Here is a 22,740-nt window from a genome sequence, read left to right as displayed (position 1 = left end):
CTCTACTTCCTGCCACAGGCACATGCTCTAGTTTGTCTCCTTTCAGTTAGGTGCACAGGTGTATGTGTGTGCACGCATGCATCATATGTCTCCACATACAGGCATTTGCTCACATGGGTGTGCCAGGCAGAGGTGCTTCCCCACACAAAGTCACACGGACACACACTGTCTCACTCGGCCATACCTCTCCACATGTCACACAAGACACACAGACACACAGACACACACACACACACACACAGGCAGAAAGAGAAAACATCCAATATAGCACTGTTCATTTCAGTTTTCCATTTACAAAATCCAATGGTGAATCCAGGCAGTTAGAAAAAAGAAATGGAGGAAAACCCTCCTGAATGTACCCTATCTACCCCCACCCCTGTGGTTCCCCCGCCCCACCCCCTGGGAAAGGCACCCCATCACTATCACTGAGAGAACAGGTACCCTCCCACCCCCAGCCTCTCAGCCACTCTGGCCTGCATTTCCAGGGCCACTCCACAGCCAGGCTCATTAATGTCTCTCCTGCCTAGAGTGCCCTCCCCATTCCTCTTGGCTCAAGGCTTCCCCAGCTATGGGACTGTCCTGGGGTAGGGAAGGAGCTTAGGACAAGGGCTTCTATAGGGAAGGGAAAAGGGGGAGGATAAATATAGATCTTCCCCTCCCCCCGAAAATGAGAGAGGGACAGAGAACCCAGGCAAGACTGGGCAAAGGAATGCCAACTTGGCTCACCAGTCCACAAGAACTGGCCTTGACGTGAGCCCAGAGTGGATTCTGCCCCGGGATGGAGGCTTGGGATTTCCCACCTGGAGAATCTGGCTGAAGTCTGCTCCCGTTTGGGTGGAGGTAAGGTTGAAGGGAGGAAGGGGGAGAAGAGCTGTCTGGGGGAAGGGATTTGGAGACTGAGGACCCAGAAGGTCAAGGGCTACCAGGGAGGGGCTTGAGGCCCCTGAGGCTTGAGGAGGACAAAAAGAGGTCAGATAGGAATGGACTCAAGTCCACAATGCCTCAGAGCTTACACCACTATGAGTTACCAAGGCCCCAAAAGAATTTTCATCTTCAGGAGAGTAGCGTGAACCCAGGAGACAATTCTGGGATTGAATTTCACTCTGACCCCAAGCTCTGGGATCCAGCTACTCTGGGGTGTTTGGTTCTCTCCCTACACTTCCCTGGGGGTGCTGCTCCTGCCTGTATGGCACCCACATCAGCCTTAGTGGGGCTGGAGTGGATTTCCACTCTCAGGAAGAGTTGGCCAGGGATCCAGGAGGCAGCTCAAGAGAATGCAGTCAAGCTCAGGTCTCTTCAGCTCGAGGCATGCAGCTCACATCCTGCTTTTCACCTAGCCTGGGCTCATCCCAGGGGCCCTTCTCCCTCCTCTCCTGGCTTCTCAAACACATACTCAAGAAACACTTGGGAGGTCTGGACATGGTGGGGAGGGAGAGGAGACTGGGCTTGGGACCAGGGTTAGCCTAAAACAACATTGCACACAACATAGCAATTCAACATCCCTGCTCCTTGGGGACCCAGCACCCCCCTTGATCCCTCTTGCCAGCATACCAATTTCTCCCTAGACATCCAGACCTTGCTAAAGGACTTGGAAGGGGTGGGTGCATGGGAGCAGAGGGGGCAATAAGAGCTCTGGAAGTCTATTTTACAGGACAAATTTCCCCTTTCTGGACAATGTCAGAAGGAGAGACATTAAAGCAAGAAAGCCTGTCTCCTCAGCTATTAGTAGAAAAACCTGCATTTTCAGTTTTCTTTTCTTTTTCTGAATTGTCACTTCTGGGGGTGGGGGAGAGAGAGAGAGAGAAAAGGAGAGAGATTGTAGAAGTGGAGAAGGAGGTGGCTGAGACAGGCCCCACAGAACTAGAAATGCCTTTTTCCCAGTCCCCCACCCCCACCCGGTCCCCAACCCTGGGGAGGTGTTGGCAAAGGTGCCTAGATTCCAGGTGGTTCGAGGGGCTGGGTCTGGAGCTCAGAAAGAAAGGCTCCTGTATGGGGCCGCACCTCTCCCTTTCAGGTGGCCCCATCATGGTGACCTTCCTGCCTGTCTGCCTACCAGCCTGCTTCACATGACACAGTAGGGTTCTCTGGGACCCGGGGCACCTCCTGTGCTCCAGCAGGGGGCATGAGTCCTCAGGCACTTCTTGAGGTCCTTGTTGAGCAGGAAGCAGACGATCGGGTTGACGGCAGCCTGGGCGAAGCTCATCCAAACAGCTGTGGCCAGGTAACGGTGGGGTACGGCGCAGGCTTTCACAAACACTCGCCAGTAGCAGGCCACAATGTAGGGTGACCAGAGGAGCAGGAAGAGCAGTGTGATCGCATAGAACATGCGGCCCAGCTGCTTTTCACCCTTGACCTCGTCCATGCCCAGCAGCCGCCGGCTGGCTGTGTGCCCATTCTGCCGGATACCCAGCAGGGTTGGTGGCATGGGCCCACGGCCAAAGCCAGCAATCCAGTTGGCAGCAGCCTGGCCAGTAGCCCCAGGGCCATGGAATGTCCAGTTCTGGCTGATGGCTGGCACCATCTGCACTGGCTTCATCTTGCGGTGACGGTACTCGAAGAGGAGCAGCTTGCCATAGACAGCATGTGTGGCTGCCATGAGCACAGCCAACATAAGCATGAAGCCCAATGTGTCATTGGCCTTGAAGTAGCGATGCTCAAAGATGCACTGGTCCTCCTCACGGATAAACTTGTAGGTGCCCACATCAAAGACGGGTGGGAAGGCCATGGCCACAGACAGGGTCCAGGCCATGCAGATGACAGCTGCGCATGTCCAAAGTGTCATGCGCTTGGCATAGAAGCGGTGGTGGGCGATGGCCATGTAGCGGGTGACGCTGATGCAGAACAGCATGAAGGCTGCATGGAAGCAAAAGAGCACGGCCATAAAGGCCACAATCTTGCAGCTGAGTGCACTGAAGGTCCATGAGGAGCCGTGGCGCACAGAAGCCAGCACAAAGGGGAAGCAGACGGCAGAGCGTATGCTGTCAGCCAGGCACAGGTCCAGCAGAAAGTAGTAAGGAGCCTTGTGCAAGGCACGCTCCTTGAGCACCAGCAGGGACAAGATGGTGTTGCCTGCCAGGCTCACGCACATGATCAGTCCCAGCAGCACCAGCTTCACATAAGCTGATGCTGATGGCGGGGACAGTGCGCCGCTCACCTCCTCAGGCTCTCCAGTGGTGTTGGCCATACTGAGGGGCAGGGGCTGTTCCCAACCCTATGGGGTCAGCCAGTCCAGTACTTGATGGGCCCTGGGGGACTCCATCAGTTGTCCTGCTGGGCTGCACCTGCAATTGGGGGTAATGGGAGAGACACAGACACAGAGAGACAGAGAGATGAGGGCAGGAGAGAGACAGGGAGAAAAAACACACACAGAGGCACAGAGATAGAGTGAGAAAGAATAGAACAAAGAGATAGAAAATGGCAACAAAGACATAAATGGATACAAATTGAGACAGAAATGGAGAGGATGAGAAAGAGTGAGAAAAGATAAGGAGAGAGACAAAACCAGAGACACAAGCAGAGGGGGAAAGAAGGAGAGAAACAGAGAGAGGGAGAGAGAGAAAGAAAGAACAAGAGAGGAGAGAGAGAGAGAGAGAGAGACAGAGAGAGAGAGAGAGAGAAACACAAGAAAAAGACAGTGAGAAGAAACAGGTGGAAAGGAAAGGTGAGGAGGAAACAGAAAGGGCAGTGTTAGTGTGTCTACGTGACCTCCCCACTCACTCCCCGCTGGTGTCGGGTTCTTGGCCCACTGCTGCTCATACCCCTCCTTGCAGGGTGAGGGTGCTTCATGTCTCTGGATGTCCTTGGTTACCTGTTTCCTCCATTGGTGGGTCTGTGGGGCAGGGATGTTGGTGTGGCTCTTCTGCCCCTTTGCAAAGCCCTAGGTTGTGTTCTTCAAACTTTTTTGACTGTCACACATAATAAGAAATACATTTTACATCACAACCCAGTACACATACATGCACGTGCACATGTAGCTGAACCAAAAGTTTCACAAAACAGTACTGATTCTATGTGTAATGTACCCCATTAGTTTCTATTCTGTTTCATGTTTTTTTTTGTTAATGCTAGTAGCCACTCGTTAAATAAGTTTCTTTATTCATTATCAGGAATGTACTTAGCACACTCAAGAAACGCAGGAAGACCAGTGTGGTTGGAACAGGGTAGGCGAGGGAGACAGGGGTAGAAGTTAAGGTCACAGAGGTGTCCGGGGCCAGATTGTGTAGGGCTATGGGCCATGATGAGGACTTGGGTTTTTATTTTAAGTGAGATGGGGAGTATGTGTGAATATAAAGATGTAGGTATGCTTGTGTGTATTCATTTGTTGAAAAAATATTTATTGAGCATCTACTGTGTGCCGGGCACTGAGGATACAGCTGTGAACCAGATAGACAAAGATCCCTGCCCTTGTGAAGCTGACATTCTAGATAATAAAGATATATAGGTGAAGTATAGTAAGTCAGGTGATGATAAGTTCCTAAAAATACAAATAAAGGAGGGAAGGGTGATAGGAAGTGCTAGAGGTGGGGGAGGTGCAATTTTAGATGAGGTGGACAGGGAAGGCTTCAAGGAGGAGGTGTTATCTGAGCAAAGACCTGAAGGAGGTGAAAGAGTGAGCTATGTGGATATCTGGGGAAAGAGAAGGCCAGGCAGAGGGAACAGTTAGAGCAAAGGCCCTAAGGTGGGACTACACATGGTAGGCCACTGGACGGAACAGAGTGAGTGAGGGGAAAGTGGTGGGAGGTGAGGTCAGAAAGGCGGCAAGGCCAGATCACTTAGGCCATGGTGAGGACTGTGACTTTTACTGAGTGCGATTGGAGCTATGGGAGGGTTTTGAGCAGAGGAAAGACGTGACATGACTCAGGATTGAATGGGATCCCACTTGCTGCTGTGAGGAGCACAGACCATGGTGGGCAAAGGTGGAAGTAGGGAGACTACTTATGAGGCTCCTGCGGTAATCCAGGTGAGAAATAATAGCACCCCTGTGCCCCTTGCCCTACTTTATTTCTCTTCCTAGAATTTATCTCTTCTAATTTACTATATAATTTACTTTTAAAATTTGTTTTTTTGCCTGCCTCTCCCTATTACAATGAAAGCTCCAGAGGGGCAGGGATTATAGACTCACGCACTCTCCTCTAGAAAAGCAGTGCATAGCACGTGGTAGGTCCTCGGTCAAAAGCTGTGAAATCAATTGGTTGAAGGACTAACCGGGCTGGTGGCTCAGGGAGAGCCACCTGGAGGCATCCAGGTAGGATTTGCTGAAAAAGCAGCCTGAGCAATGCATGAGTGGGATAGCACAGGAAGAGCCTGCGGGAAAACAGGAGAGCTCCTGATGTGTGCTGGCTGGAGGCAGGGCAATAGGGTGTGATAAGGTAACAGGGCAGGGCTCTGAGGGAGGGGGCAAGGCAACTGGGCAGAAGCTGGAGAAGCTCAGAACTACTGTTGGGGCTGGGATGGGCTTGAGGTGTGTGGAGGTGGGGCTTGAGTGGATGTCTTTCTACCCGCTCCCTCCCAGGAAAAAATATCCCCTTTGCACTGTTTCCCAGCTCAATCCAACCTGGCCTGCCACAGCCACCTGGGGCCAGGCTTTTTTGATGGCATCCCAAAGTCTCAGAGCTGCTGCCAGTAGGCCACAAGAAGGTGCTAGGGCAGGAGCTTGGGAGAAGTGGAGTTGGTGGGCCTCTTTTGGCCCCTGAAGGCCTGACAGCTCCCACAGAACTGTGGACCAGACAACAGCTGGGTGTGTGTGAATGTTCACATACACATACACACACACTCCTTAGCCTTGAGAGGAGGCAGGGGGAAAGTGATAGAGACAGAGAGAGTCAGAGAAACACGCAAAGAGTGACAGAGAAGGAGAGAGGAGCAGAGAGAAAGAGAGAAAGGGAGGGAGAGAGAGGCAGATGGAGACATGGGGGGAGGGAAAGAGAGAGAAACAGAGAAGGGCGAAATGGCCCTACACACAGAGAGGAAGAGACAGAAATAGAGACAGAAAGCAGAAGAGAGAAAGAGTGAGAAAAAGACAGAGACAGAAACACAGAGCGAGAGACAGAGAAGGGAGAGAAAAAGAGAAAGATGGAAATAATAGAGAGAGAGAGACAGAGAGGGAGAGAGGCAGAGAGATAGAAAGAAAGAGATAGAAAAAATAGATACAGGGGAAGGAGGGAGGGAAACAGAGAGAGAATAGGAAGAGAGGGATAATGCTAGGAAAGAAAAAGAGAAAGATGAAATAGAGACGAGGATGGAGAGTGCGAGATAGCTACAGAGAAGGAATGGAGACAGAGGCAGAGGCAGAGACAGAGAGAGGCAGAAACAAAGATGGATATAGAGAGAGGGAGACACAGAGAGACACACTAAGACTGAGAAGGTGGATAATGTGTAACCTAGAGTCTCAGTGAAAACAACAACAAACACTAAAACAAAAGAAAATAAAAAATAGCAGCAAACAAACAAAACCCTGGTGTTGCCTGGAAAGCTGGGGCAATTCTATAAATAAATGAGGAGAGGGTTGTTTTGAGCACAGACTGGCAGCCACAGCCTTGGTCCATCCTAGGCTAGAGATGTGTGTACCTGCACGAAACATACACACCTGTTCGTGCTCTGATGCCCTTAGACACAGATACACAGACTCCTACACATACACTCACACAGACACATAGCCTACTGCTATGGAGACCCGCAGACAGCAACCAGTTCACACACACACACACACACACACACACACAAACGGGGGGGTGTATATTGTGTATGCTGCCTGGTTCACATAGGCACAATGTACCCTGCCTAAACGCCAGCGCTTCGTCCTCAACAAAGGCGTTACTGCCCCCTAGGGGACATTTTGGAAATTTGTAGGAGCATTTTTGGTTGCTACAATGCTGGGGTGTAAGATGTCTTTCTAACATTTAAGGGTCCACAGCAAGGATGCTGGCCATCCAGGGATCTGCCGGGCAGTTCCACACAGCCAACATATGTCCCGCATCCCCTAGGATTTTGGACTTGTAATGAACTGAACCTAGAATCTATTTCACAGATAAACACAATTTTCCCTCTGATTTTAATATACCCTGAATTATCCAGGAATATAGCTGTCATGTAAATCCAAAAGAGACTGTACTTTGTTTTGTGGAGCACTTTACTTGAGTTGTTCATTATTTCGGAAAATCTCACCCCTAGGCCTTTGCTTGTCATTCTCCCCTTCTCCTAAATTCACGTTTACTCATCATAAGACACTACAAGCCTCTAGTTACTTCACTGAATCTCCTGGGAAGTGTCACACCCAAGCATTTACATATTGAAATACAAATTATTTTCTGATAAATCACTTTTATTTCTTATTTATTTGTATTAGAGTTAATACAATATGGATATTGTATAAAATTCTATAGGGATTTTCTTTTGAAATTATATATGCAGAGAGGTTATATTATCTAAGAACCTCATGTTCAGACAGTAAAGGTTGTTACAAAATATGTTACATAAAAGAGGGCATTGGGTATGAAAGGGCTGAGAATTGCTCATATACACAGACACACTGAGACACACACACACACACACACATTTGCAATGGCCCATAAACCCACAATTATAACTCCCCTAACACACACACACACACAGATGAACTCTCAAGTCCTGACAGATAGATACACACACACAAACCTACTCACTGTCACTCACACATAGACTCACGTAAACTCTTTGTCCCAATATACCTGATTATTCAAATCCTCTCATATATTCAGGCAAACTCTTGCAACACAGGTATGTGCACAGTGGCATACCTATACCATCACATGTACAAACACTGTTACACACATTAACACTCAGATTCAAAGTCACTTACATATGCCAGCATGCTCCCATGCACTTGAACCCTGCCACACACATACACACACACAAACACACACGTATGTATACACAGACAGAATCCCCCTCAGATACCCACAGATATATGTGCATGAAGAAAAAAATAGACAAGTAAAAAACTGCTCATATATACACACATGTACATACTCCAATACCCTCTAACATACAGAGATCGACCCATCCAAACCCTCTCACATAGATTAGGCACACTCACCAACACAGATGTGTACATCCTGGCACAGATACACACAGCTAGCCATTCACATACGCACTCACTTATGCAGAGAAATATACCAGCTCCAACATACGCACACACACCCCTTAGCAATATGCAAGCACAACCAAACACAAAGAGAAAAACCACCTATGTATACAGATACACTCTTGCACACACAGATGTGTGTACACACACAAACTTGCTCACAACACACATGCACTGACTTGATATACACATCTTGCAACAGGTATACACCCAAAGACAAACCCAGGCATGTGTACAGACCAGCCAACTCCTGCATGCACAGGTGGAAACATTAGCAGAGCTGCCTGGCTGGTGGGCACCTGCCACAGCAGGGGGCCAGAGCAAGAAGGGGCTCTAGGGTGCCACGTGAAAAGGGAGGTTGTAAAGGTTTAGATCACTTCCTGTTAAAACATCCCAGATAGTCTGATTATTACTTTGCCACTCGTTCATCATCAGTGAGGTTTTTTGATTTTGCCCATATGTGCACAATGTTTTTCTTTTAATTTGATCTCATTCTTATTTTTTGACAAAAATAGAAGGGTGTTGCTGCTATTACTATTATATAGTATTAGGTGTTCCTAAAAGGAATATTATTATGTTGTTAATTTCCTTGATTGTTGCTTCTTTATTTAAAAAAATCTTTTCTTTTAGGACATTTCAAACATAAAAAAGTAGTGCACCCATTGCCCAGATTCACCAATGATCAACTCAGAAGGTCTTTTTTCACCTATAACCTCACCCACTTCCCCAACTTCCAGAGTATTCTGAAACATATCTATTATACCATTTCATCCATAAGTATTTCAATAAGCATTTCTAAAAGATAAGGACTCTTTTAAAAACAATGCAACAATATCATTTTTATTATTTCTTTGCTTACTTACTGATTTACCTGCTACTGGCTTTTGACATTACAAATTAGCCAAATCTGATTCTTGGTGGGATTTCATAATTATTTCATAATTAATTATTATTTTTTGTTTTTAGGTAAAAATATTTGTCAAATGAATGGAGCCTGACTATTGTTGAATTGAATTGAACTTTCTGGCTTTGTCTCAGAGTGCTGCTTTCTTAATGATGCAGAAGACCTCAAATTTGTTTTTTGAAAAAATCAGTTTTCAGAAGTCACAAAAGTCTGCTGATCCCTTAAATACTTTATATTCAAGCAGCTTTAATTTTTGAGATACTTCTTTTCCCATCAAAATGGACTTTTTTATTAAAGTTGGAAAATCAGGAGACTCACAAGACAAACACAATAGTCTCCCCTCCAGAAAAATCCAAGATGTCCCTAATTTAAGCAATTTAATGAGGATTGTCTCAAATTTGGAGTCAGCTGCCCAACTAGCCCTCTCTTTCTCAGCCTAAATGTTCGATTTGTGTGGAAAAGTTATCAAAAGAAACTTCATTTCCCAGTAGGCTATGTTGGTCAACTGACCACAAAACACTCTATTACACAGAGAAAGATCTGGACTTGTTAAAGCATCGGGAAGTGCAAATCAAGAAACTGGGCTCTTTTATGAGATGAGTTAAAACATTCTTAGATGGAGCTCAACCAGCTAGTAACAGGGTTGCACAATTAATAAGTAAAGCTAAGACGACCATCCAGTAGAATCTCACGTTAGCAGTCTGCCGGGAAATTTTCCACACTATATTTGAGACCAGTGAGGTAAAGGGAATAGGAAAGAGGCTGGGCCAGCCGGGTGGCACAAGCGGTTAAGTGTGCGCGCTCTGCTTTGGCAGCCCTGGGTTCGCGGGTTCAGATCCCTGACGCGCACTGACGCACTGCTTGTCACGCCATGCTGTGGCGGCGTCCCATATAAAGTAGAGGAAGATGGGCACAGATGTTAGCTCAGGGCCGATCTTCCTTGGCAAAAAAGAGGAGGATCGGCATCGGCTGTTAGCTCAGGGCTGATCTTCCTCACCAAAAAAAAAAGGAAAGGGGCCACTTTCAATTATTATTATTAGGAGACACACTGACAACAGGTCAAAGGACATCAAGGTGACACTAACCCAGAAGTTCATTGAATCAAAAGGGTTTTCATTTTATAGTGATGCAATTCTGGATGTTGATTAACTGTGCTCAGTTAATACTAGTACTAATCAGAAAGCCTGAAGAGCAATGCAAGAAGCACCAAAATAAACCAAGGTTGAAATACTCAAAATGATACATGAATATTTTGAAATACTGTGGAAACTTTGTGTCAGGCTGTGGATTGATGCTGCTGTTGAGATGGCAGGAAGTTTACACCTGGAATTTGTTCTGAAAACGCTGAGATTCATTCACTGAGGAGCCCTCACCTACAAAAGTTTGCCTGAAGGTCTAATTTCCACAGTAAATGATGCTAGGTGAATTTAATTAAATCCAAGGCACTACCCACCCACTTGTGAGCTTTCTGTGAAGGAATGGGATCAGTATACTCTTCTCTATTGTTTTAAACTTAAGTGTGTAAGGATTTTGTAAACAATTTATGAGCTAAAAGAAAAATTTCAGCATTTCTTTGTGAATGAGTCTCACTTTGCAGATTTGATGCTTACTGGCTTCAACAAATGGCTCTTTGAGCACATGAATAAAATTACAGTGAAAAACTTAAAGACATTCAAAAATATATGAAAGTAGACCAACAAGGTTTATGGATTTGAAGCCAAACTTCAACTTAGAAGAAGTGAGAGCAGGTATGGTTCCTGGGTGATGTTTAGTTGGTGTTATAAGTTTAATACTAACAAAGATTTATTAGGATGAGCAGAACAATGCCTGTGTCTACTTAGGGGAAAAGCTTCATCATTAGTTTTAAATAGTCAAAATGGGGGCCAGCCTGGTGGCGCAAGCGGTTCAGTGCGCGCGCTCCGCTGCGGCGGCCCGGGGTTCGCCGGTTCGGATCCCCGGCGCGCACCGACACACCGCTTGTCAAGCCATGCTGTGGTGGCGTCCCATATAAAGTGGAGGAAGATGGGCATGGATGTTAGCCCAGGGCCAATCTTCCTCAGCAAAAAGAGGAGGATTGGCAGATGTTAGCTCAGGGCCGATCTTCCTCACACACACACACAAAGATAATAAATACTCAAAATGAAAATTTTCTGTTGGATTCAAAATTCATGAGCATTTGTTACAGGAAATTTCAACATCACATTTGATTAAAAGAAAGAGGTGTTAGATTTAAAGAAGGATTTCACCTTTGAAGCAGCAAGTTCAAAGGCTATGAATTATCCAAGTTTTGATTATTGATGAGAAAGGAGTTTTAATCAATAAAAAAATACTCTTTGACCATTTGCTGCCACCTACTTATGCAAGCAGTCTCCTGTTGATGGTAACTACCAAGAGATAGAAGAGATCATGTAGCTATTTCGAGCATAAAACCTGGGTCTCTGCCTGGCCATGGCAAGAACAAGTGAGTTATAAAAGGGAGGTGAAAAAGGGAGGCACAAACAAGCAGTTGTTCCATTTCTTAAGAAAGGTTGGTATAGTATAAAAGCATCAGCCATATTCAACACTAGAAACTGCATCTGATGCTTCAGAGAAACCAAAGTGGTACCTGATGACCCCAAAGCTCGTGCTTTTGAGGTAAGCTTTGCTGACCTGCAGAACCATGCAGCTATATTTCATACATTCAAGCTAATTACTGAAGACATTAGGGCAAACTGTGCCTGAACAACCTCCATGGAATGGATCTTACCTTCAACAACATGCCTTCCAAGGTCAACAAGTGGCAGCCCACGATGGAAGTTTACATCTGTGTCAAAACTACTAGTGGTTATTTGCTTTATTTGTTTTGTTTGGGTTTTTACCATGAAACACAATAACGATGTAGAAGATCTATGCTCATTACCAACTGATTTACCTAATCATGATGAAAATGGCCATAAATGAATCAAATGACCATGAAGTAAATCAAGGTAGTCATGACCAAAGGCTCAGAAAAACTGGGCATGAATGTTGACCACTACGAATTTGCATGAGTGAATAAAAAGTTATGCTTACAGAAGTGAACTCAAGTGTGCTATGACAAAATTCTGAAAAGATTTCATTTGGCAGTTGTATACAAATTCAATATTTAATAACTCTCTGAAAACTTTGCATTTTTGTTTTTCTTACCACAATTTGTATAACATAAAGAAAATGTAAGGAATTTCTTTTCATCAAACCCCAGTACCCCTGAATCCTCTTCAGTTTACTCCAGTGTGCCATACAAATATTTTACCTTCTCTATGTGCCTGGTTGTGAATGCCCTAACACATTCACAGCTAGTTACATTGCGTAGACACACTAGCACACATGGACATATACGTGCCCACAGGCACATGTGTACGTGGAGATTTGAATATGTACTTACATCCAGACTCACACCAGCTGGTAAGTGCAATCAGGTGCTCATACACACACACACACACACACACACACATACTTCTTCTTCTACACTGAAATGGTTAGGCATGTGTGTAGGTGCCCACCTACCAGCAAATCATGCAAATATATACAAAACACACACACACACACACACACACAAAGATATAACCACCCTTTTATAGAAATACAAGCCTAGGCAGAGACACATTCACCATTCACATGGGCACATGCAGACACATACACCTACAAACCAAATCATATGGTCCTACATGCTTTCAGACACAATCATGCATGCACAGACATCAGAACTGACACAGGGCAAGTCCTGCTCACATCCTACAGATCCAGGCTCTCCTCCAACCCAGGTTCTTTCTTTCTTTATTTTTTTCGTGAGGAAGATCAGCCCTGAGCTAACATCCGATGCCAATCCTCCTCTTTTTTGCTGAGGAAGATTGGCCCTGGGCTAACATCCATGCCCATCTTCCTCTACTTTATATGGGACGCTGCCACAGCATGGCTTGACAAGCGGTGCGTCAGTGTGCGCTCAGGATCCGAACCTGCGAACCCCAGGCCACCACAGTGGAGCACACACTTAACCACTGCACCACCGGGCCGGCCCCAACCCAGGTTCTTAAACTAAGAGATTAAAACCCACTAGCTTATACAAACCCTGCCCTGGCACACATACATATACACACAGTATATAAATCTGCCCTGGCACACATACACATACACACAGTACAGATATGCTTGCACATACAGACACATTGCTCAGGCTCACTGCTACACACAGAGGCAGGCAGGCATATGGAGCAGTGCAGACTCATGCATACACATCCCCATAGCCACCAATGCTTATAAACACAGACAGACACAAAGCCTCAGATGCACACACCCATACACACTTATACATAAACTCATGTGACACAGATATACACATCCTATTACATGGCCATATAGGCACAAATCCTTTACACACACACACACACACATCCACCCACATCATCACATATAAACCTGGATACCAACATTCTTACATTTACAGACACTCACAACAGAGATTCATGTGCACATATTTACATCCTTACCACTACGAACCTGTTTACATATTCAGATAAAAACACACTGGCGCACACACACACACACGCTCACATATGCAGACATACCGGCAATGCAGGTAACACCTGCACTCACATGGACACAACACTACCATAGATACAGATGTGTGCACTCATATACCCAGATGTGTGTGCACTGGGAAACACACACACAAGGGCAAACTCCCACCACTGACGCCCTAGACACACACTTCCTTTCTCAGACACCCATGGTTTTATATACATACTGGGACACGTATAAGTACAAACCAAGTTTTATGTACAAACACACTCTCACGTACACACAGGATCTGCTCATTCTCTCACATACACATGGATACAGATAATGTGGCAACTACACACATAGAAACTACCCCATTCACACTTGCGGATGGACACATACTGTTACTTACACATCAGCACATCAATAATTATAGTATTAGGTAACACCTTATATGGCACAGAGGACTCATTATGTGTCCAGCACTGTCCTAAGCACTTTTCAAATATTAACTCATCCAATCCTCACCCTGTGAGATAGGTAGTATTATTACGCCTACTTTACAAATAAGAAACTGGGGCTTAGTTGAGGTTAGGTGACTTGCCCAAAGCCACACAACTAATACATGGCAGAACTCGAATGCAAACCCAGAGCCTGGCTCCAGAGAGCTTGCATATCCAACTTACTCACATGGAGAAACACATTCACTTCATACACATATACAGATACACACCACTCTAGCACAAGCACATGCACACACAAGCCATGTATTGACACACTCAGATGCAAACAGCCACACACGTAGGCACATACACAAACACAGACATTCTCACATTTACAAACACTCCAGCAGAGGTATATATGCCCTAGGAAAGATACACACATTCATACATATACCCACAATCACACACCCCACCCAGACACACCCACACTATCAAACACACAAAACACCCAGATGAACCACCTGCACACCATCCAGATAAATCCACACTCATATAGAGATACACCCACATTCTCAGATACATTCCCCACCCAAATACACCCAAACACTCTCGCACACACTATCCAGATATACTCACATGCACACACCCCCACCCAGATACCTCACATTCACACGCTCCGCACAGATTCACCTATACACTCTCTCTTTCACACACCACCCAGATACACCCTATCTCTCTCTCAAACACCATCCAGAGAGAACCCCACACATCCTGCTTAGATATACCCACTCTCACATGCCCCAAACCAGATAGGTGCACATTATTTTTCTCACACACACTATTTGGATATACCCACTTTCACACACATACCCAATAGTGATACAGCCACACTCTCTCACACACATCCCATCTAAACATACCCATCCTTGTACACACACACATCAAATACACCTACAGTCACAGGCACTCCACTCAGATACAGCCATACTTATGCAAACTCCCAACTCAGTACACCCACACTCTCACCTACAATACTCAGATACACTCAAACTCACACACATTCCCAACCCAGAGCCCTCATATCCAACCCAGGCACAACTAAAGTCTCTCTGACATGCGGTATCAAGACACATACCCACAATGACACACACACACCATTCAAAGACACTATACTTACACACACTCCACTCAGCTACTCACACTCACAAATTCCCAACCCAAATACGTCCATACATACAGACATCCACTTACACATAATCCAGAGACACCCACTCACACACAAATCCTATCCATATACACTTACTTTCTCTGTCTCTCTGTCTCTGTCTATCTGTCTTTCTCTCTCTTTCACACACCCCCACCCCCAAGCACAGTTCTGCTCACACAGCCTCACCCAGATACATTCACCCTCTCATACGTACACACACCATCCAGAGTCATCCCATATGGACCACTGAGATAGACTCACACCCACACACATCATCTAGATACATACTCCACTACCATCTAGACACATTTGCATTCACACACACATCCCACGCAGATATATCCAACTCTCACACATGCTATCCAGGGGCACCTCCCCAGACACTCCACTGACCAGATACATCCATGCTTTCATCCCCTCCACACCACCCAGATGCACCCACACTCCAAACACACACTTCCCACCCAGATATGCCCCCAAAATTCTCTCTTTCACACACCCCATCAAGTTATACACACACATAGCCAAGTACATAAACATCCAGATATACAACCAAAGCTTTCACAACACACCATCCAGATATACCTTACTACACACTCCCCCACCCAAATACACCCAGGCTCTCACCCACCCACCGTCCAGATACACCCACATTCAAACACACTTCACCCCAAAGATACCCACACACTGTCTCACATACAGCCCAGAGGTACCCCTACACTCTCTCTCACAGACTTGCCACACACCGCCACAGCCCACCCACTCACCATCCAGCTACACCCACTCATACCTCCAATACACTCACACTCATGTCCTGACGCAGTTAACCACAAACACTTACACCTCATCCAGATACACCTACACACTCCTCTCACCTGATACATCCATGCTTTCATACCCCCACTACACTCAGAAACACCTACACTCTCTCTTATACAGACACACAATCCATATCCCCTCTCTTAATCACTATCATTCAGAATATCCACATTCCACACACACAATGCACATACACCCATACTCTCTCACACACACCACACACACATATCTCATCCCCACACACCCCAACACACCATCTGTAGATACCCCCAATTATATACACACTCACATACACCCCCACCCTCACTCAGATGTGCCCAGATTTTCTCTCTCTTACATACACACCATCTAGGTGTACTCCATCACACACTTTCATTGCCTAGATACACTTGTGCTCTCACCCACCTACACACCATCCAGATATATCCTCACCTGAATGCACCCCACCCCATTACACTCATACTCCCTCCTACACATACTCTACCTAGAAATACCCACACTCTCTCTTACACACACAACACAGATACATCTACACTATCAAACACATACATGACCCAGATACCTCCCCATTCTCTCTTGCACCATCCTGATATACCCACATATGCCCACATATCCCTCAAACACACACATCCTCACACATATTCCCACCCAGGCACACCCAAACTCTCACTCATACCATCCTCCACCCAAATAGGCCAATGCTCTCATAGTACCTCACAAATGTACCATTTACATACACCTGCATTCATACTCACCCCTCTCAAATATACCCAAATGTCTCACATACACACCCTACCCAGAAACACCCAGGCTCTCTCTTACATACACACAACCCAGATCCCTTCTCTCTCTCTCTCTCTGTCTCTTATTCTCTCTCTCACTAAATAGAACACCCTCTTCCACACACACACACCCTACTCTACCCAGATATACCTTCACTTATACATATATATTCACATCTAGATTTCTGCCTGGATGGCATAATTTGGGTGCTCTCTATGAAAACCATTTATCAACCCTAGACACCATACAATGCCATTTTGTCCTGGGTCTTTGATGGTGAGGGGAAGGGGAGGGAGGTCTTTGTGTTTCAAAAAATCCTTTTCTAAAGAGGTCACAGGCCCCCTTTCCTAGTAGGACATCAACTATGATTGGTTCCCACTTCTTGAGTGTGAATCATGACAGGAATTGTCCTGAGACCCACACAAAAGCCCAGCATATGGTCAAGGCCAGAGAGGTCCCAGAAGGGGTTCATGGATTGCTCAGGTGTTTTAGCTTGCCATCCTGTAGGATGTCTACAAGTTAGAGCCAGACATGGTCTAGCAGGGTGCCACTGACTCTCAGACATGCACATAAGTACATGCTTGGGTGTGCATACCATCACACAGACTCCTAAGTACCCTCCCTTATCATCCCCTCAGTGATGAGACCTATCTGCACAGACCCAAGGCCAAATATCTCTCTCACACACATACTGTCAGACAGGCACATGCACAAATACCTACACTCATCCCTACACATAGGCACACTCATAGCAATGCACACTCACACTGCACATGGTCCCACATGTACACATCCATTTACTCGCAAACACGGGCATACATGCATGGCATACATTCGTATGACATAATGTCCATGAAGGACATACATTCACTCACAAACACAAGTGTACACACAGGCATATTTACACACATCCACAGTCGGGCAGACTCTGTATCACACCTAACAAGACAATGAACAAACATGATACACAGTGGTGAGTTCCCAAATGTATACACACACACACCCGGACATGACCACATAACCATATTCACACACACTCACACATGGGTGTACGCACACACATAAACACTCAGATGTGCACATGCTTGTCAATGAGATATATACATATACTCTAACACACATAGACATACACACAACTGGGCATGTCCACCTATGAGCATGTTCACATGCATATAGACTTGTACATCATTCATTCCTATATGCACACACAATGGAGACACAAATGCACTTACAAAACATACACAATCACAGTCAGATATGCACACCATATACATTTGCACACATTCATACACCCATATGAGAAGCTATGCAAACAAAAGAAGATTCATTTACACTTACATTCCCAGACAGACTTGGACACAAATGTATATTCACACACATGCACACATGGAAGAGCAGTCACATATTCTCACACGCTTGTACATCTGCACAAGAACTGATAACACTCATCGCAGACACACACATGCAAAGACATCCTCATACACACACACATGCAAACACACTTATAGGCCAAGAGTGGCATGCATATACATTCACTTACACTGTTCTACAACATATGCTCCAGAACAAACAATGGTATATAAACACAAACACAAATATGCAAATAATTAGAACTGTACAGACTGGTACATTCACACACCTGTACATTCAGACAGGCACACACACAGGCATATTCACCCCTGCACACACACATACACTTAGATGAGCATGAACACACAGGCAAATATACACACATATTCATTTAAATTGCACACACAGCCAGATGTTCACACATACTAGCAGATACACATACATATACGTGCACAGTCACTCACAGGCATATCCACACTCACACATTCACAATCACACTCAGAAATTCAAACAAAAGACATAATAAGACAGGTGCAGCCAAGTATTATGAAATGTAGTTACTCATGCATACCACAATGAGACATGTACTCACACACAACAGTGTACCCACAAACATAATTAGACATAAACATAAATGCACCTATTCACCTATGTACACAGTCTTTCGTGCATATATATACAAGCATACACCTCCTCCACAGCCATATCCATATACATAATCAAATGTGCACACATAGGCATATCCACAAAACATATATTCATGCACAAAACATGTATTCACACACTCTCCCTTACTCACACAATTAGTTCTCCTTATACTAGTGTGACCATCTACACTAACATTTCCCTAATCAGATGTGGACCCATAAGCCTATCTACAGACAATATGTACTCAAACATGCAAACACAGACATATACATAATTCAAAATGCTGAAGAACCCACATGGACATTTACATATAGGCCTACTCATACATATACATGACAGACGCATCCACACAGAAACATGTTCACACACATGTACCCTCCCATATATTCATGGACACACACATGCGCTTATACTCACAAACGCACCATTTAGATGCACCTAACTCATATGTACAGATAAGCACACATGAATATACACAATCAGATACAATTAGGCATTCACCTAATTGGATATGCATACCCAGGCATTCTAAAACCCTCATACTCATACACATACAATCAGACATGTACAAAGACAAATTGACACTACACACATATACAACTAGATATTAAACGGCCTGTTGGTTCAGAGGAACACACTCTCACTCAGGCTCAGAATCAAACATACCTATTTGCTCACCCAGACAGACATGCAAAGTCATACCCACTCTCCTATACACAGACAAACCTATCCAGACACCCACACTCTCGCATACACCATCACACAGCCTGTTCACACACACTGACTTATACACATCCACAGTGCCCATGAACAGACACACACACAGACTGCACACACAGCTACACGTCTTCAGTTGCACATATAGTATACACCCATGCTCAGGCCCAGATGCTTCTGGACCACAGGTTGGGTCCTCTCCCTTCCACACCAAATGCTTCTTCAAAAAAGCCTACTCTATACTCCAAAGCCCCACCTCTCCCTGCCCCCACAGAAAAGGCAGTGTTCTGAGCCTCAGCCTTTCTCCTCTTCCTACTCCCCCCTGGCCTTGAGGACCCTCTTCCAGCCACCAATCCCTAACTCAGTTTTCCACCACATCTCCACACCCAGAAGCCAGCCAGCAGACCCCACTGTCCCCCCTAGCCCAGGCTGTAGGATAGCAACTCCCTGGGGCCTGTCCCCCACAGGTCTGGCTGCTGCATGGGCCACACCCCAGCTCCACCCGAAGCCCTGTGATCTCAGAAGCTTCAGCCTTGTCTCCAGGCCCTGCAAAGCACTGACCACAGGCCAAACTCTTGCCGAGTCTCCACTCAACAGAGAGACGCATACATCACCAGGGCCAGGAATGCTGAAGGCTGCAAGCCAGGCCTCTGTTAGCTCACAGGGGGCTCAAGCTTCTGTGTTTGTGCATGTGTGTGTGTGTGTGTGAGAGAGTGTCTGTATGTGTGTATGCACGGGCACAGACAGGATCAACTGCAGGGAAAGGAGCCTGGAGCGGGATGGGGGCAGGAGCTCTGCCCACAGCCACTACTTATAACTTCCTATAGATGAGGAGTAACAACACAGAGCTGCTCCTGCCTCCCTTCCACTCCTCCCACCATTTGCCTACTTGCTGTCCTCTCCAGATCCCTACCAAGAGCCTGGAGAAGGGGGGCCAGTCCCTCCTCTAAATAATCAATAACAGTATTAATCATGAATAATCAGCAACAACATTGACCATGAGCTTTGCTGACATTGCTTAAGGGCTACTTCTAGGCACATCCTTTATTTACATGCACCAACTCATTTAGTCACTACACACACACATGATGGAAGGGTTATCAGTCTCTTTGACAGACGGGAGACCCAAGATTCAGTAAGTAGCATACTTTTACTAAAGTTTCAGAGCTAGTAGTTGGGGGAAGTGTCCCTGGACAATCCACATTCTCCATGTACCAGGATTTCTTGCCCCTCCAGACATAGGGACCACTGGCCAGTATGCACAACGCCATAAGATCTGAGGGTCCCAGACACAACATGGGCGTCTCAAACAGAGATAGACAGCCTTGTGATGGAGGCTGGGGACCACCACATTGTGTCTGGCCCCTGCAGGTTGTTGTGTGGCATGGTCCTTGCCCCCACAGAGCCATCAGGCAGCCTAGGGCCTGGAAGTACTCCCCACCCCACCTCACCTTCCTTTCAGTCCTACACTGGTTTCCTCCCCCTACCAGGGAATCACAGTAATCTTCAGTGGTGATCGAGCAAAAGTCTGCTACCTTTAGGGAGAGACAGGAGAAGGAAGGAAGGAACGAAGGAAGGAAGGAAGGAACGAAGGAAGGAAGGAAGGGAGGAAGGAAGGAAGGGAAGAAAAGGAAAGGAGGGAGGGAGGGAGGGAAGGAAAGAAAGGAAAGGGGGGAGGGAGGGAAGAAGGAAAGAAGGAGTAGGGGTTGGTCTGGGCTGGGAGCAGCTTCTCTGTTATGTCTACCTACCTGCCTGCTCACACACACAAACAGACACACACACCCTGCATGCAGGCCAAGGAACCTGGAGGAGAGTGGAGGAGGAGGGAGAGGGAGAGAAGGCAGCTGCAGGAGGCTGAGCCTGCCCAGGGTGCAGGCATTGTGAGGAGAGCATGGCCTGGCTCCCAGGCATGCCTACCACAGCTAGCACACAAGAAAATATTAACACAGCCTCATGCCCAAATGCGACTATAATGATAAAAACAGACCCTGTGCGAGGAAACAGGTGGTGGTTCCCTTTCTCATGGGACATTTGGGATTGTGAAAGATGAGGATGGCTACAGGACTCTCCAGGTTTGGGTGCCCTTGTGATGGAGCAGAAAGAAAGAGACTAACAGAGTTAGAGAGAGACAGAGAGCATGGCAGTGATGGAGACTCTGAAGTATGTGGAGGGAGACAGAAGATAAGTCCCAGCCCCCCATCCTTGGTAGAAGGATGCTGACTACTTACCTGGGCTCTCTCAGCAGGGCTGTCTTGGAATCCAAGGAGGGAACTCAAGATGTCTCACCCAAGATAAATCACAGCCCAGACCACATTGTGGGACCCTCAGTGAACTAGCAGGCCAGTGACACTCGTGTTTCTGTTGCCGTGGATACACCCTGGTTGGTCTAAATTGCAGATATCAGGGGAAGCAGGCACCAGAGCGGTGCACTGGACAGGGCTAGGGGTTTTGGAGAACACCAGGTGGGCAGCACATAGACTTGGGGTGCCCAGCTAGCTGGCAGGTGGGGATCCGGGCAGGTGCTTCCCCCACTACACACTCCCACCCCCATATTCATACCACTGCCAAGCTGGGAGGGGGGCCAGCGCTGGCCCCTGCTACCCGTCTGCCCACCCGGCTGTCGGTTCCCCCCTCCCCCACTGTCTGCCTGCTGGCCGCTGCCTTTTGTCCTCAGAAGACACAGTCCCCATGGGGCCTCTGCCAAGCCTCTAGCAGATGCTCAGGGTCCGGGGCTCCTCCCTGGGAGCACTCCGGCCATGGCCTTGGAGAGCCCCAGGTTGGGGGGGGGCTCTCATCCAGGCTCATCCCGCTCCCCAGGCCTGGCGGGGATGGGGAAGAGTTGCAGGTCCACAGCCAGAGGCAGCAGCAGAGGTGGTGCTGGGGAGGGGATGGACGCCAGAAAGAGGGGGTGGGGTGGAGAGAGAGGCTGGCCTGGTAGCTGTGTCCCGGGTTTTAGATCCGGGTTGAGGAGAGTGGCTCAGAGCATCCGGGGGGGGGGTCCTAATGCAAAACGGGGGCACCATGGGCCTGCCGGAGGGACCCTCCTGGCCTGGAAACCACCCCAGCTCACACAAATCCAGGTCCCAAGATGCTGGAGACACGTAGCCTAAATGGGGTTTCAGCGGAGAGCCCAGGGCCCTAAGCTGAACCCCATCTGGGCCTGTCCGTCCCCCCTCTCCTCGATTTGCACGGTCCCTGCCTCAGGGGCGGGCGGAGGAGTGAGGGAGGCAGG

At 46.8% G+C, this 22,740-nt stretch overlaps 1 protein-coding gene across 2 annotated transcripts; it reads right to left on the bottom strand.

Moving 5' to 3' along the window:
- Positions 1-414: 414 nt before the first annotated feature.
- On the bottom strand, positions 415-22,493 carry GPR173 (G protein-coupled receptor 173). Of its 2 annotated transcripts, XM_087427160.1 has the most exons (3): positions 21,737-22,493; positions 3,809-3,905; positions 415-3,281 (listed from the first exon to the last, which is right to left on the bottom strand). In XM_087427160.1, the coding sequence occupies exon 3, from the start codon at positions 3,182-3,184 to the stop codon at positions 2,063-2,065; it is 1,122 nt and encodes a 373-aa protein (XP_087283286.1). In that variant the 5' UTR covers positions 3,185-3,281; positions 3,809-3,905; positions 21,737-22,493; the 3' UTR covers positions 415-2,062. The 2 variants fall into 2 exon arrangements, with proteins under 2 accessions (XP_087283286.1, XP_014635255.1); XM_014779769.2 differs by lacking the exon at positions 3,809-3,905.
- Between the last annotated feature and the right edge of the window lie 247 nt (positions 22,494-22,740).

The sequence above is a fragment of the Ceratotherium simum genome, chromosome X (assembly GCF_057802395.1).
Source record: "Ceratotherium simum simum isolate JZ-2026a chromosome X, ASM5780239v1, whole genome shotgun sequence".
NCBI lineage: Eukaryota > Metazoa > Chordata > Mammalia > Perissodactyla > Rhinocerotidae > Ceratotherium > Ceratotherium simum.
Note: the sequence above shows the minus strand (reverse complement) of the source record. Positions and strands in the feature narration are given on the sequence as shown.

Bases quoted from the DNA above. Each gene is read 5' to 3' on its own strand.
- GPR173 (XM_087427160.1), bottom strand. From the start codon at position 3,184: ATGGCCAACACCACTGGAGAGCCTGAGGAGGTGAGCGGCGCACTGTCC.